The sequence below is a fragment of the Phocoena sinus genome, chromosome 10 (genome assembly GCF_008692025.1).
Source record: "Phocoena sinus isolate mPhoSin1 chromosome 10, mPhoSin1.pri, whole genome shotgun sequence".
NCBI lineage: Eukaryota > Metazoa > Chordata > Mammalia > Artiodactyla > Phocoenidae > Phocoena > Phocoena sinus.
In genome coordinates, this window is record NC_045772.1 from 45945067 (window position 1) to 45957652 (window position 12586).

The window sequence follows — 12586 nt, forward strand, 5'->3', positions numbered from 1 at the left end:
ACATTACATACAGCATCTATGTACAAAATACATTTTTATCTATCTGTTTTATCTAAAGAGAAAGTCTCTGCCAAGAACTGTGCTTTTACCAAGTCCTAGGCAGGTCATGCCCCAAAGGCCTGTCCTGCCTACACTCATCTATGCAGATATGACCTGATTCCACAGGGAGGATCTGTGATCCAAGGGGTACTAGTATTAAAGCTCCATTTATCAGGGCCTGATGTGAAAAAGTGAATGTGGCCAATCAGAGTCCTCTCTTGGCATTTGCCTGGGAAACACTGGGAGATGGATCTAGTGAGTGATGGTGCTGAGGGTAAAAAGGGGGCATGAGGTTGGGCTCGGGCCAGGACAAGCCATGAGCATGCTGACGTTGTGAGGGGGCAGAAAGTCACAGTTGTCTAAAGAGGGTCGAGAGCCTGCCTGGAACAGAGGAGATGGGGCTGGAGTAGACAAACGTGGAAAAGTGTCTGCCAAAGAATCTTGGTTTTCATGATAATAAGCATGGTGGAGAAAGAATGAAGGATGTCTGGGAGAAGGAAGAGAAGAGCAACAAAGCATCAAAGGAGGTTAGAAATGAGCAAATGACTCTCAATCAAAGGTGTGGTTGGGAATCCTCTCACTTTGCTTTAAGCACCTATGTCAGATTCCTTTAAAAAAAAAAAAAAAGCAAACACTGGTACCCACTGTAACACGTGTAATGTCCTAAATTCTCACCAAAGACAAACTTGCCCTACAGGACAGTCAAGATTCTCACTAGTCTCAACTAGAATAAGAAAGACACTTCCCTACCAGGTATGGATTTACGTTTTGTTCTGATCAGAAGATTCATACCAAAGGAAAGACAGTGACTGTGCTACAATGGTCTGTAAGCTTTATTAGTGTGAGCAGAATAAACAGAGGCCTAACATCCATTCCAGCTTTCTAGGTGTGGCCTGCGGTCACGACTACTGCATTGTTGCCGGTCACAAACCTCCTGTCACTGCCACTTAGCACCACGCACTATGCACAGTCCTCAGCCCAGTCGGGAGGCTCTCCAGTTCCATCCCAACACTGATCCCAGACTGGATATGAAACTCTTCCATAAACCCTCCAGTTTATAGGAAGCTTCCCTTTTCCTGTAAAGCAAAGACATTTCTATTATGGCTGCTTACATGAGTCTTTTCACCATTCTTGCTGAATCCTCTACTTTCACTGGGGAAGCTGGACATGGAAGGGCGTTACTGAAAAGTCAAGTCAAAAGTAAAATTAGGGGGCTTCCGTGGTGGCACAGTGGTTGAGAGTCCGCCTGCCGATGCGGGGAACACGGGTTCGTGCCCTGGTCTGGGAAGACCCCACGTGCCGCGGAGCGGCTGGGCCCGTGAGCCATGGCCGCTGAGCCTGCGCGTCCGAAGCCTGTGCTCCGCTGCGGGGAGGGGCCGCGACGGTGGGAGGCCCGCGTACCACAAAAAAAAAAAAAGTAAAATGAAAACACATTTTCCAGGCCCTGAAGAGTGTACAAAGATGGCTCCTTGCCTTAGCTGAGCTATGAGTACAATGGTGAAAACGTTAGCACTTGGTATGTGGCCCGCAGCTCTCATTATTTTACAATTATATCCCGGATGTCAAATGTCCGTGTTGGCATTGAAAGCCTACAGAGCTGGTGAGTGTTTAAAATGGTTCATGTCTACTTTCTGCAAAAGTTAAAGGGAAGAGAAGACAGGTCTGTTTAACACAGCATGTGTTTTTCCTAACTCACCAGCAACAAGTCACAGGAAAGAGTTACACAGGTACTTACTATTTATAACCCATGGCTACATCCACAAAATACTTCCTTCTCTGTCGATAGACATTGTCTTTAAATCCCTTAAACAGAAAAGAGATTAAGTTATTTAACAGACTGCCAAAAAAATTAGCTGCAGAAGACCTAAAAAAAAATCACTGTGATGTTTATTGAGTGTCCAATTCAAATGTAAATTTTTTTCCTTGGATAACCACCTTGATGACACAGGCAGAAGCGAATTGTACTTACAGTAAAACCTCATTAAATTTGGGCTGTCTTAATTTGGGATGTGTGGGAATTCAGACTAAAGTTAACCTTTCCATGAAGTAGGCAGAACGGCTTAGTTAAGCAAACTGATATTGTGACAAATATCCTTTGGTTTTCACGTATCATTTACATGTAATTGATCTTAATTACAAATTAATCTTATCTGTTCATTAAAATAGGTCCCTTTAACATGGATTTTTCACTAAGAACCTAAATTTAATTGCTTGGTGTAAATTACCAATAAGTGTACATGTATTAAAATTCTATCATTCAAAATAATCATCAACACCCCAAATTAGGATGAATAAAGAGGTTTTGCTGTATGTTATGAGTACAGCCACACAATGCAAAATCGATTACAAGGGATCCACGCAAGACAGCAGGCTAGCTCCATTCCCCTGAGTTCCTATAGCTCTGACTAGTCTTCAGCCAAGTTCAAGATTTTACCCATCATCATGCACTTGGGAAATTAAACATCCTGTCTGCCATTCTCCCATCAAGTGGAATCCTTCTAAGAGGACTTCCTGGTTTACTCAAGCATCTCCTCTTGCCAACAGACTTTCCATTTTCTTTTCCTTCAGGTAGTTTCAGACAATCAATTCTTTGCAGGGTTGTTTGTTCAGACAGCTGGAAGCCCAGCAGGAGCTGTTTCAATTTAACTTCTTACCTGCTCAACCCTGAAAACCCAAAGGGAAACCAGGACATGCTGACCAGTCTGAGAAGGGAGGCCAGGCAAGGAGACAGGCTGCAGGGGTCGTGGGCTCTGGAAGGAGAACTGGGACAGGCCCACAAAGGCCTGGACTACCTCTGCTCACCCAGTGTCCACTCAGACACTTACGCAAGGGGGCTGCTCAAGAGGAACCTCGACTCAGAGAAACTCGTTCTGTTCTCTCTTCCAGCTGAAGGAGAACTGGCCTTGCGGTTAGAAATCTTCACAGGACCGTATGCTGAACAGAAACAAAGAACGTCCATTGCCAACAGCCTTTCTCTCAGGAAAGACAAAAGGTCACTAACAGAGGGAGAGAGCGAGTGCCCTGAGGTCACCCAAAGGCCCTGCAGAAGTGAAGTACCCCCGCCCTTAAAGCTAGAACTTTCTTTCTTCTGCTACAAATTGGGAGTTTTTAAACAGGAGTTCATAGGCAGGCTTGCGGAGCCTTCAAATGTGTATATGCAAAATTCGTGACCATAGTTACAAAATGTGTGACCACCTTTACAAATGGGTATGTGAGCTAAGAAAAGGTCTTATGCCATAGAGGGTAGACATGGTCACTAGAAAGTATGAATTTCAACACTCACTAGTCACACCAAGCAACCTGGTGGTGGTAAACAAGAATTCCAAGCACCTTGATTACTCAAAAAGAAAGCAGCCCGTGACAAAAGGAAAAGAGTTATGTGAAAAGCTCAGCATCTGTTCCCTGGTTCCTGCCAAACCGGACACCATGGTGACAGCACCGTAATCTGCTGGGCTTCCCAGAGAATCTCGAGTATCTCTCTTTGGCAAACACCTGCACCCCTTCCAGGCATGAAAGAGAGTGATTTACTCATCACGCCTCATCAGCCTAGTGTGGCGGTGATTACACAAGTGTTATGGGTGAACCAGAGCTTCCAGCATTGAACTGTGGACTGGCAAAACAAGGCAGGGATGCTAGCTACACTAGCGATTACAGAGACACAGCATTCCTTGGCCAGCCATTCTAAATTGATGCCAGGGGTAAGGTTACCAGATAAAAATAGAGAACACCCATGCAATATTTGGGGCATACTTATACAAAAAAAAATTTGTTGTTTATGTGAAATGCAAATTTAACTAGGCATCGTATATTTTTATTTGCTAAATCTGGCAACACTAGCACCCAGAGAGTATCTGCTGCACACCACCCTTCCTCTCTCAATTTAAATCAAGAGGAACTTGATTTAAATCAAGACCCAGCTGGCACCCAAAAGTGCTCAGCTGAATGTACGTTGGCTATCCCAAAAAGTCAACCTGGGGGAATACTGGAATCATTTGCGGAGCTTTAAATAACACTCCAAACCTGGACACATTCCCAGAGGCTCTGATTTAAGCGCTCTGAGGTGAGACCCTGGCATAGGAAATTTTTTAGTTCTCCAGAGATTATCTGAATGGAAAGCTAGGGCCGAAAATCACTGAGTTAGGACATTAGTCCTCAAACTTTAGAGTTCATCAGAATCTCCGGCAAATCTGTTTAAATGCAGATTCCAGGGTCCCTGGAAGTTCTCATTCAGTAGGCTTCAGATGAGCCTCCACATGTTGCATTTTTAATAAGCACCTTATGCAGGGACGTTGAATCACACTTTGAAAGACCCTCTCAGTGTAGATCCTTGATACTCAAAGCGTGGTCCGCAGATCTCCACTGTAAGCCTCCACTGGGAGCTCACTAGAAATGCAGAATCTCAGGTGCACCCATCTGCATTTTGCAAAGATCCTCCACGTGATCTGTTTGTCCATTAACATTTAAGATGCATGGACCTACATATTTAACCCTTTCTAGGGAGCCTCAGCAGCCTGACACATTCCAAGCCCCTTCTGAGCCATCTCAGCACAAGAGTGCCATCCTAACGTAATAATCCCTGCCTTAGGACTGGAATTATTCCCAAGCACAAAAATTCCTTAGAAACTTTTTTCTATCTTCATCAAATAATACCTTATAAAAAACCACCAACTTACCAATATCAAATTGTGCATAATGAATATTTGGTGTGCTTATAAAAGAAATACATACGGTAAAAAAAAAATGATGAGTGAGGTAGGAGATTGCTAAGTACTTGCAATTATTTCAAATGGCTGCATAGAAAAATAAGAGAAGGTATCATAAGGTGGGTGTAATTAGGAGTAATGGAACAAAATTAAGCCCAGGAAAATTTATGCTGGGTATTAGAATAAATTTTTTCACAGCAAGGTCAGTGGTTCCTGTGGTTGTTCTAACCCCCTTCTCCAGGCTGAGTAATTTCCAAACTAGACTAAGGGGAGCATTTGGAAATAAGAGGTTAGCAAAAAATCCTTTACCGTCCAGGCATTGATCAGGATGATTTAATACAGCATTTCCTTTCCTGGAATTAAGCATTCACTCTTGCCAAAATGCTTTCCAGTTGTTTTATTAACTAGGCTTTTCAAACACCCGCTTTGAGCTCAATAAGCATTTTATTTCCACTTTTTACATAAAGAATTTGAGTTGCAGAAGTAAAGGAACTTGCCCAAGGTCATCCTGCAAATTAACAGCTGGTGTCTGGGCAGTCCTGTTACTGCTAAGCTCTTAAATCAGGCTTCTGTGCTAATTCTGACTCCTCTGAGGTGGAGAAGGGGAAGAGAAACAAATGGCCGATTATTAAAAACACTTCTGAGTGTTTTTCTAAAGTTCAGGAGCTTACATGTGAACTGCTGGGAATTATGCTGGCAATATAACACACTGTGTCTTTGAGCGAATTCAGCTTTTTGAAAATCATGAAATTGAATTAGGTTTTTTTGACCATTTGTTTGGATGGTATGCTATGAATTGGTTTGAATTTGTATTTTTACCAAAGGACTGGTTCGACTGAGAAATTCCCTCTTGCTGAAGTTGTCAGTTTCCTTTAAAGCAATGGTTCTCAAACTGAAGTGTGGGCTTGTTCAAACCAGCTCCCAGGTGATACTGATGTGGTTGGTCCCAGGACCACACTTAGAGAACCACTGCCTACAGTCTATCAGATTTCCAGATATCTTCCATTTAAATAAAATGAATATCTGAAAACCATTACCCTCAGACCACAAAGTCTCCTATAAGCATGACCAATCTGCTTGGGTTTCACCCTTTAATATGCTCATTTTTAGAGAAGGGGCACAGGGGGAAAAAGTTGCTTGTAACAAATGAGTATATTGATTGCTTCTCCCAGACTATTAACTGTACTTCATTCCAACCATAAAGGGGCTCCAGGCCTCTTGTATTAAATAAAAACTGATGTAAAGGGGGAGAGAGGGAATAATGGGAAATGCTTACTACATATCATATTTCTTTAAAGGTGGTCATTTTTATTGGAGTAGAGGAGAGATGGCGATAAATAGATTCAGGGTAGATGGGGAAAGAGAGGCATCTTCCATTATGGTCTTATTCTATCACCCTCTGCCTTTCCACTGAGACTGAAGTCCACCACATTACTCTACCCTTACTACCTCCAGTCAAGGAAAATAGCAAGGAGAATTTTACTGTCTCACTGAGCCCCTTAATGCCTACAGTCCTTCCCAGTTTCCCAACGAGGTGGTCAATTTCAGTTCATTGTTTTTCCAAGGGTCACCATCTTCAAGTATATTTCAGGCCGTCTAATTCTACAGAAATATTCTCCAAGGTTTATACCCTCCTCCTCTCTCCAACCCTTTTAAAAGTAAATGCTAGGTGGAAATGCCATCCTTCTAACCTGCTTCCAGCCAACGCCTATGTACAGGGAAACTATCATTTTAAAGTCTGCTCTCAGTTATGGGGAATAAATAATAAATTGCTCTATAATACAGCATTACAGCACAGAAAATGGCACACTGCCTGGCAGACGGGCAGAGCTGGAAGAGCACACGTGGAATGGATTTTACTGCACACTTACTGGGTGATCGGCATCCAGCTCAGAACCATACATGAGAACTCTGTGAGAACATTTGTCTAACTCAGAGATCTTCCGGGGAAACCAGGGCACATCCTCTAGCTCTGCTGGAAACACAGTGCAGGTTCAAAATATTAGCTCACAGATTGTATTCTCCCCTTTGCAACATTTGTCAGATTTGCAAAATCACCCGACAAGCAAAAACTGGCCTTGCCTTCTTCCTCTGTCCAAATGTTCTCTGGCGGATTCAGCGTCACAATCGTGGTTTGAAATTTCAGTGACTGAATGAGCTCATTGAATTCCGTTTTGCCACACTCACAGTCCACAAAGATTTCAACTTCCGAACTTCTTCGCCGGGATTTCCTGGACTCAATATGAACCATGTTGACATGTTTTTCCTGTGGAAATATAAGCAACATCTCTTTTTTTTTTTTTTTTTTTTTTTTATGCGTTACGCGGGCCTCTCACTGTTGTGGCCTCTCCCGTTGCGGAGGACAGGCTCCGGACGCGCAGGCTCAGCGGCCATGGCTCACGGGCCCAGCCGCTCCGCGGCATGTGGGATCCTCCCAGACCGGGGCACGAACCCGTGTCCCCTGCATCGGCAGGCGGACTCTCAACCACTGCGCCACCAGGGAAGCCCAGCAACATCTCTTAATCACCTTCAGGGCACAATAAAACGGATGCCATGGGCTGCTCTTGTCCAACTCGTAAGCAAAAAGGTACCAAGTGCCCACAAAAGAGGAAAAGACAACCTTCTCACCATTTGCTTGACTGAAACATGGAAATGTTTTCCAACCATTGTCTCTACTAATAAGAATATTAACTGTGCGTAGGATTTCCTGTCTCATTTTTAACAAGGGGAGGACATTAAGATATATAAAGGGCCCTATAAAATGTGTGATAATTATGAACCTTATCATTTCCCAGATCAATCCACATCCCACTGGTGGTATGCATGATTGTTTGGGAGGAAGTTAGTTTATTGTCATATAATCCCCAGATTTATTTATTTATTTATTTTTATATATTTTCCAAAAAAAACCTAAAACTCAAACTACTGATTTTCTAGTAGTATAACATCTCTTTTTGAAATAAAGCTTAAAATCTTGGAAAAAATAATAGTATGAATAGCAGGCAAATGAGGCAGAAACTGGGAAGGTGATATGAAAATGACTGAGGTTTGGGAACCACTGGCCAAGGCGTGGCTCCATTGTAGGGGAACAAAAAAAAAGGAAGCAAGAAAAGTGGCTAAGAAAGGATCTCTGCAGGCAAAAAAAAGAAGAATCCTTAATGGAACCACTTAGTAACTGGTCTCTTTCGGCAACCTCCAGGCTAGCTTCATCCAAGGATATGTTGCTGCAACTATCATGATGGATTTCATGGGTAAAAGCTCTTACAGTAAGGTGTTCCTAGAAGGGCAGCAATTTAATACTTAAACCTCAGGTTTAAATTTTCCCAGTGATATAGTCTTCCTTTGTCCTGAGTTAACTGAAGACTAAGTTCTCCTCTCCACCCTAACCCACCCCCAAATAAGCAGATCCCTCCCCAGCACTCCATGATACGCTCTGATTATGAGGACAATTCCACGTACACTCCTGGATGACCTCAGAATTTTCAGCACAGCAGCAGATAGGTAGTTTCCGGTACCAGACTAAGATAAAATCTCATGGCATCCTTCTCTGTATAAAGAAACTAGTCTTTTGACCAGGACACTAAATGCTCTATTTCTGTTTTTAATAACTTTTGCAATAATGCCATATTTTCTAAATCGGCAGATAATAAAGGTAAGACTAACATTAGGTTCAAAGTTCAAGAGTCTTCTCACACACTGTGTCACTTTGGGCTCTTAATGTCCTTTGGTTGAAGCAAAGTGGATATTTTTAGACAAGGAAGCTGAGGTCCAGATGGGTTAAGTGATGTAACTAAGACCCCATGACTAGCTGATGGCCGAGTAAAAACTCATGGCTGCTCACTCCTTCTCCAGGGATTTTTTCCACTGCACCCAGCTGTCTAATTGAATTGCCCTGCCTTTGGGAACTGTATGGAGACAATGCTGGATGATATAATCATGCGTAAAATATTTCCCCAGATTTCCATTACCACTCTTTATGGTGCCTGATCCTTTCTTCAAGGTCAAAAGAGAACAAGGAAATATTTGCAAAAACAGGCTGCTAATTCCCCCTCTATGGTCATCAGAGAGGCATCACAATAATGCCTCATATCTGTACACTTTACAAAGCACTTCCACTCGTATTATTTCATCACAACAACCCTGTTAGGTGGGAATTATTACTGCTATTTTACAAATGAAGCAATTGAACCTAGGAAGCAGCTAGTGATTAGCCAAGCCAGGAGAACACAGGTCTGAATCCTCTGACTGCAATTCCAACCCTCTTTCCACTGCACCAGCAATCCAAGGCACCATGCAGAGCTAGGCTCCCTATCCTACAGCTCTAATCACAGCCCGTGCCCCCAAACAAAATGCACTGACAAAGGAGATGCTTGCTGAAGGGTAGGGGAGCCATCAGGTGTGCCCCGGCAAAAAGGCAACAGTTTTCCTGGCCTTTTATAACCTCCCCCTCAACGGGGCTCTTTCTTGAGGTTACAAACCACCCACCTGGGCTTAGGAAAAGGCTACTACATTTCTACAAGATAAAAAGAGAGCTAGCCCTAGCTCATACATAAGGAGAATGACTCATCTTTACAAAAGACACATTAAGTTCTTCAAACAATGGGGCTTCGGGGAATATCGAGTACCTATACTAATATATCTCATTTTATGCAATAAATGTGCTCTAGGACATGTGCACAATTCAAATATGAACAAATCAAATCAGGCTGAAGGCTCTTGATGTTTAAAGATACCCTCTTTGACCGCTTTTGTGTTTGCATTTCCAGGTGTGAGGCTCACACTTTTTAATTACCGACTTCCTCACCTGGCAACAGTGTGCAGAATTACTAATAGGCTGACGCTGAATTAATAAAACACGGTTTCCACGAATCTGCTTATTTCTTTGTTTGACAGACCAACTTGTCTTGTAAAGCCTGATGAGGCTTGGTTTCTTTGAAATTTGCAACACATTACTCAGAAATGGTTCAGTAATATTTCATAACAGATGACAAGTTTGTAACCCGGCACACAGACGGCTTTAAAGTTAGATAATGATATTTTACATTCACCTGAAAGAGTTTCAGTGCTTTGACCAATCCACCAACTTCATTTTTCAAGGAGAATACAACGGCCATCTTGCTGCTCTCGGTAGCAGTGTCACTTTTGCTGCTTCCCTTGTTGCCTTTTTTATCATCATTTTTGCCAGCGTTAGTTTTATTTAGCTTCAAGAACGTAGAAACACACACACACAAATGTTAGTTAGGATTCCAGAGTTCTCTACAACTAGATCCTTTTTCAGACATTCCATTTATACGCTGGAAGCCCCAGCAATCACACAAGCTCGAGGAGAAGTTGCCAAGTCACTCATAACTTTCGTACAAGTCTAATTTACTCAGGGACACTATTTTCCAATGCTCAAAGATATCACCAGTGGTTGAAATTAAAGGGGAAGCATACTTGCTTCACTTTAATAGCAACAAAAATCTGATCATCATAAAGTATAAAGTATCATGTATGAATAATTCCTGTCTTTCTTTCTAGGTTTATTTTACAGGATGAAATTTGATCTGTTAGCCTAGCTGAATCATATAGAAGCTATATTAATTACTAAACGTAACAAAATTAAGACTAAACATATAATTTTTGTTTCGATTAAATCTTAAAAACAAAATATTCGTTTTGTTCTGAAATATGTCAGGACAGGCACTAAAATTGATCACCTTACATTCTGTAATTAGATCCACACTGTCAATGTGAATCTATCTGCAGAAGTTCGCCACAGAGTGTATTCAATTAAGGCCATCTGTGTCAGCAGATGATATCTGAAAAGTGGCTATTAAAATTCAGCCACAAGAAAAAAGTAAAGAAAAGAAAGAACTAGCTCATCATCAGGAGCCAAGAGTAGAATCTGAGAAACTGGAAAAGATTACCACTTTATTGGCCAGTCAAATACTATAATACATGACTAAGTAATGGCTCTTAGTCTATTAGCTAAAGACAAAAATGGCAGATTCCAGAAACTCAGATCGCATTGCCAGAAATACACAATTAAAAAGCTGGAAACTTTTACTTAACAGACAAATCAAATTAGAGTGTACTTTTTCGTGTTCTTTATATGCAAATGAAGAACCGGGCAAACAGAACTTTCTCCCTGGCAGAGAGTAATAGAATGCAGTCATTCCAACCTATTACTTCCTCATGAAACTGAAAAATGTACATTTGATATGGAACCCAGTGAATAGTGCTTTGCTATTTTCTTCCTCTGATTTCTCTACTGGCTTTATTTTCACACAGTCTCTACTGCCTCACTCACTAGGTTTATATGTCATAGAAATAAATATTTTATAATTTATGACTTGAGGGAGAGAAGTTCATATAGGCATTGGCATTTGACAGTCTGTTTAGTCATTAAAAGCTCAAATGTTGTAGTACTCTCAACATCTGCCACAGATCTTATATATTTAAGTAGCATTTTTTATATGAAAGTATTATTATATATTAACCATAACTCTGAGTTTTCCTTGTTTTCCTTCTAGCAGTTCATTGTGGCTTCAGAATTCCTCATTGTAATATCACATTCAAATATACATGTTATTTAAATGTTAGAAAACCTATGTACGTTTTTAGACTCATTTTTGCAAATTGGTTTAAACAGTTCTCCAAAACTTGCCCTGATTACTTTTCAACATTTTTAGGAGTGATAATATACCAGTACAATACAACCCTCTGGCACATATTCGGAGCTACAATACTAAAACAGATTTTTCTATGATACAGACTAAATTTCAATTGGTTGATAAACTCTGGTAGACAGTAATGAAATATCATTTAATATTTTTAATAACTAGAAATCTGAATACATTTTTCTTTCACTATCTTTTTTATTAAATCCTATGACTATTACCCCATATCAGGATCTAAAATCCTGCAAAATATTATTTTTATTCTGTTATTGTTTAAACACAGAAACTGCCTTAAACATTGAAATAAGTGATGTATTGCTTTCATTACTCCATCAGTTAAACTGAAAAATAATGGAGTAATAAGGAACACAGGAAAACTTTTGAGAGGAATCTGATCTTTCTCTTATTCCAACAACCAGCACCTACAGACAAAAACAGAAAATATTACTTTGTGTTTAAAGACCAGGTTTTGTAGATGGAAGGGGGTACAGAAGACACAATAATCTTGCAGGAACCACAGAAATCTATTTAATTTCTTCTCCCTGTTCCAACTCATAATAAATGGCCTTTCAAAATTCTGCACACTTTTTTTTGGTTTTGATATAAGACATTGATTGGTTTATACAACCTCTCATTCATAACGTTCGGGAACTTCTTTACTTTCAACTTATAAACTTTGAGGAAACGAAGTTTAGCACATAGCGATCAGGACACCCACTTTACTTTATGGAGAGAGAAGGAAGAGTGGAGGCAGGTTAGACAGATGATAGAGGAAAGAATTGAGGTGTTTACAGCAGGTGTCCAAATGGCAAGGATAACTATCGCTACCCTAGAAAACACTCCTCTAGAGAGTGCCAGCTACTCAGTACTCACTGTTAAGCTGCCAAGCAGCTGATGCTCTTCCGGCACTGCTGAATCCAGAGAAAGCCCTCTCCTTGCCCAGTATTTACTAGAAAACATCATCATTGCCGGCTGCATGGATTCCGATGTAATTTTCTCTCTCTGCAGCAGGGGGGGACTAGAGAGGCAGTAGCAGCGCTGGTGGAGATTGAGAGAAGAGGCGTGCGAGCAGTGGACCTCTCAGGGCGCTGCCCAGAACCCTGGTGCTGAAGAAAAAGCAATGTGAATCTTCCCCTCCCCAGGCTCCTTTATATGAGTGACTGGGGACTGATGGAAGGCTGA

General features: G+C 41.3%; 1 protein-coding gene across 1 annotated transcript in view; it reads right to left on the reverse strand.

Annotated features, from left to right (window-relative positions):
• The window catches only part of TPH2 (tryptophan hydroxylase 2), a 104279-nt gene that overhangs the window by 77008 nt on the left and 14685 nt on the right, over nt 1-12586 (reverse strand). Inside the window, exons 2-6 of the mRNA XM_032647183.1 lie at nt 12278-12510; nt 9791-9943; nt 6825-7008; nt 6614-6714; nt 1775-1842 (exon numbers count right to left, since the gene is read on the reverse strand). Coding sequence (XP_032503074.1) covers nt 1775-1842; nt 6614-6714; nt 6825-7008; nt 9791-9943; nt 12278-12382 — 611 coding nt within the window. The 5' untranslated portion in view covers nt 12383-12510. The remainder of the gene's footprint in view (nt 1-1774; nt 1843-6613; nt 6715-6824; nt 7009-9790; nt 9944-12277; nt 12511-12586) is intronic.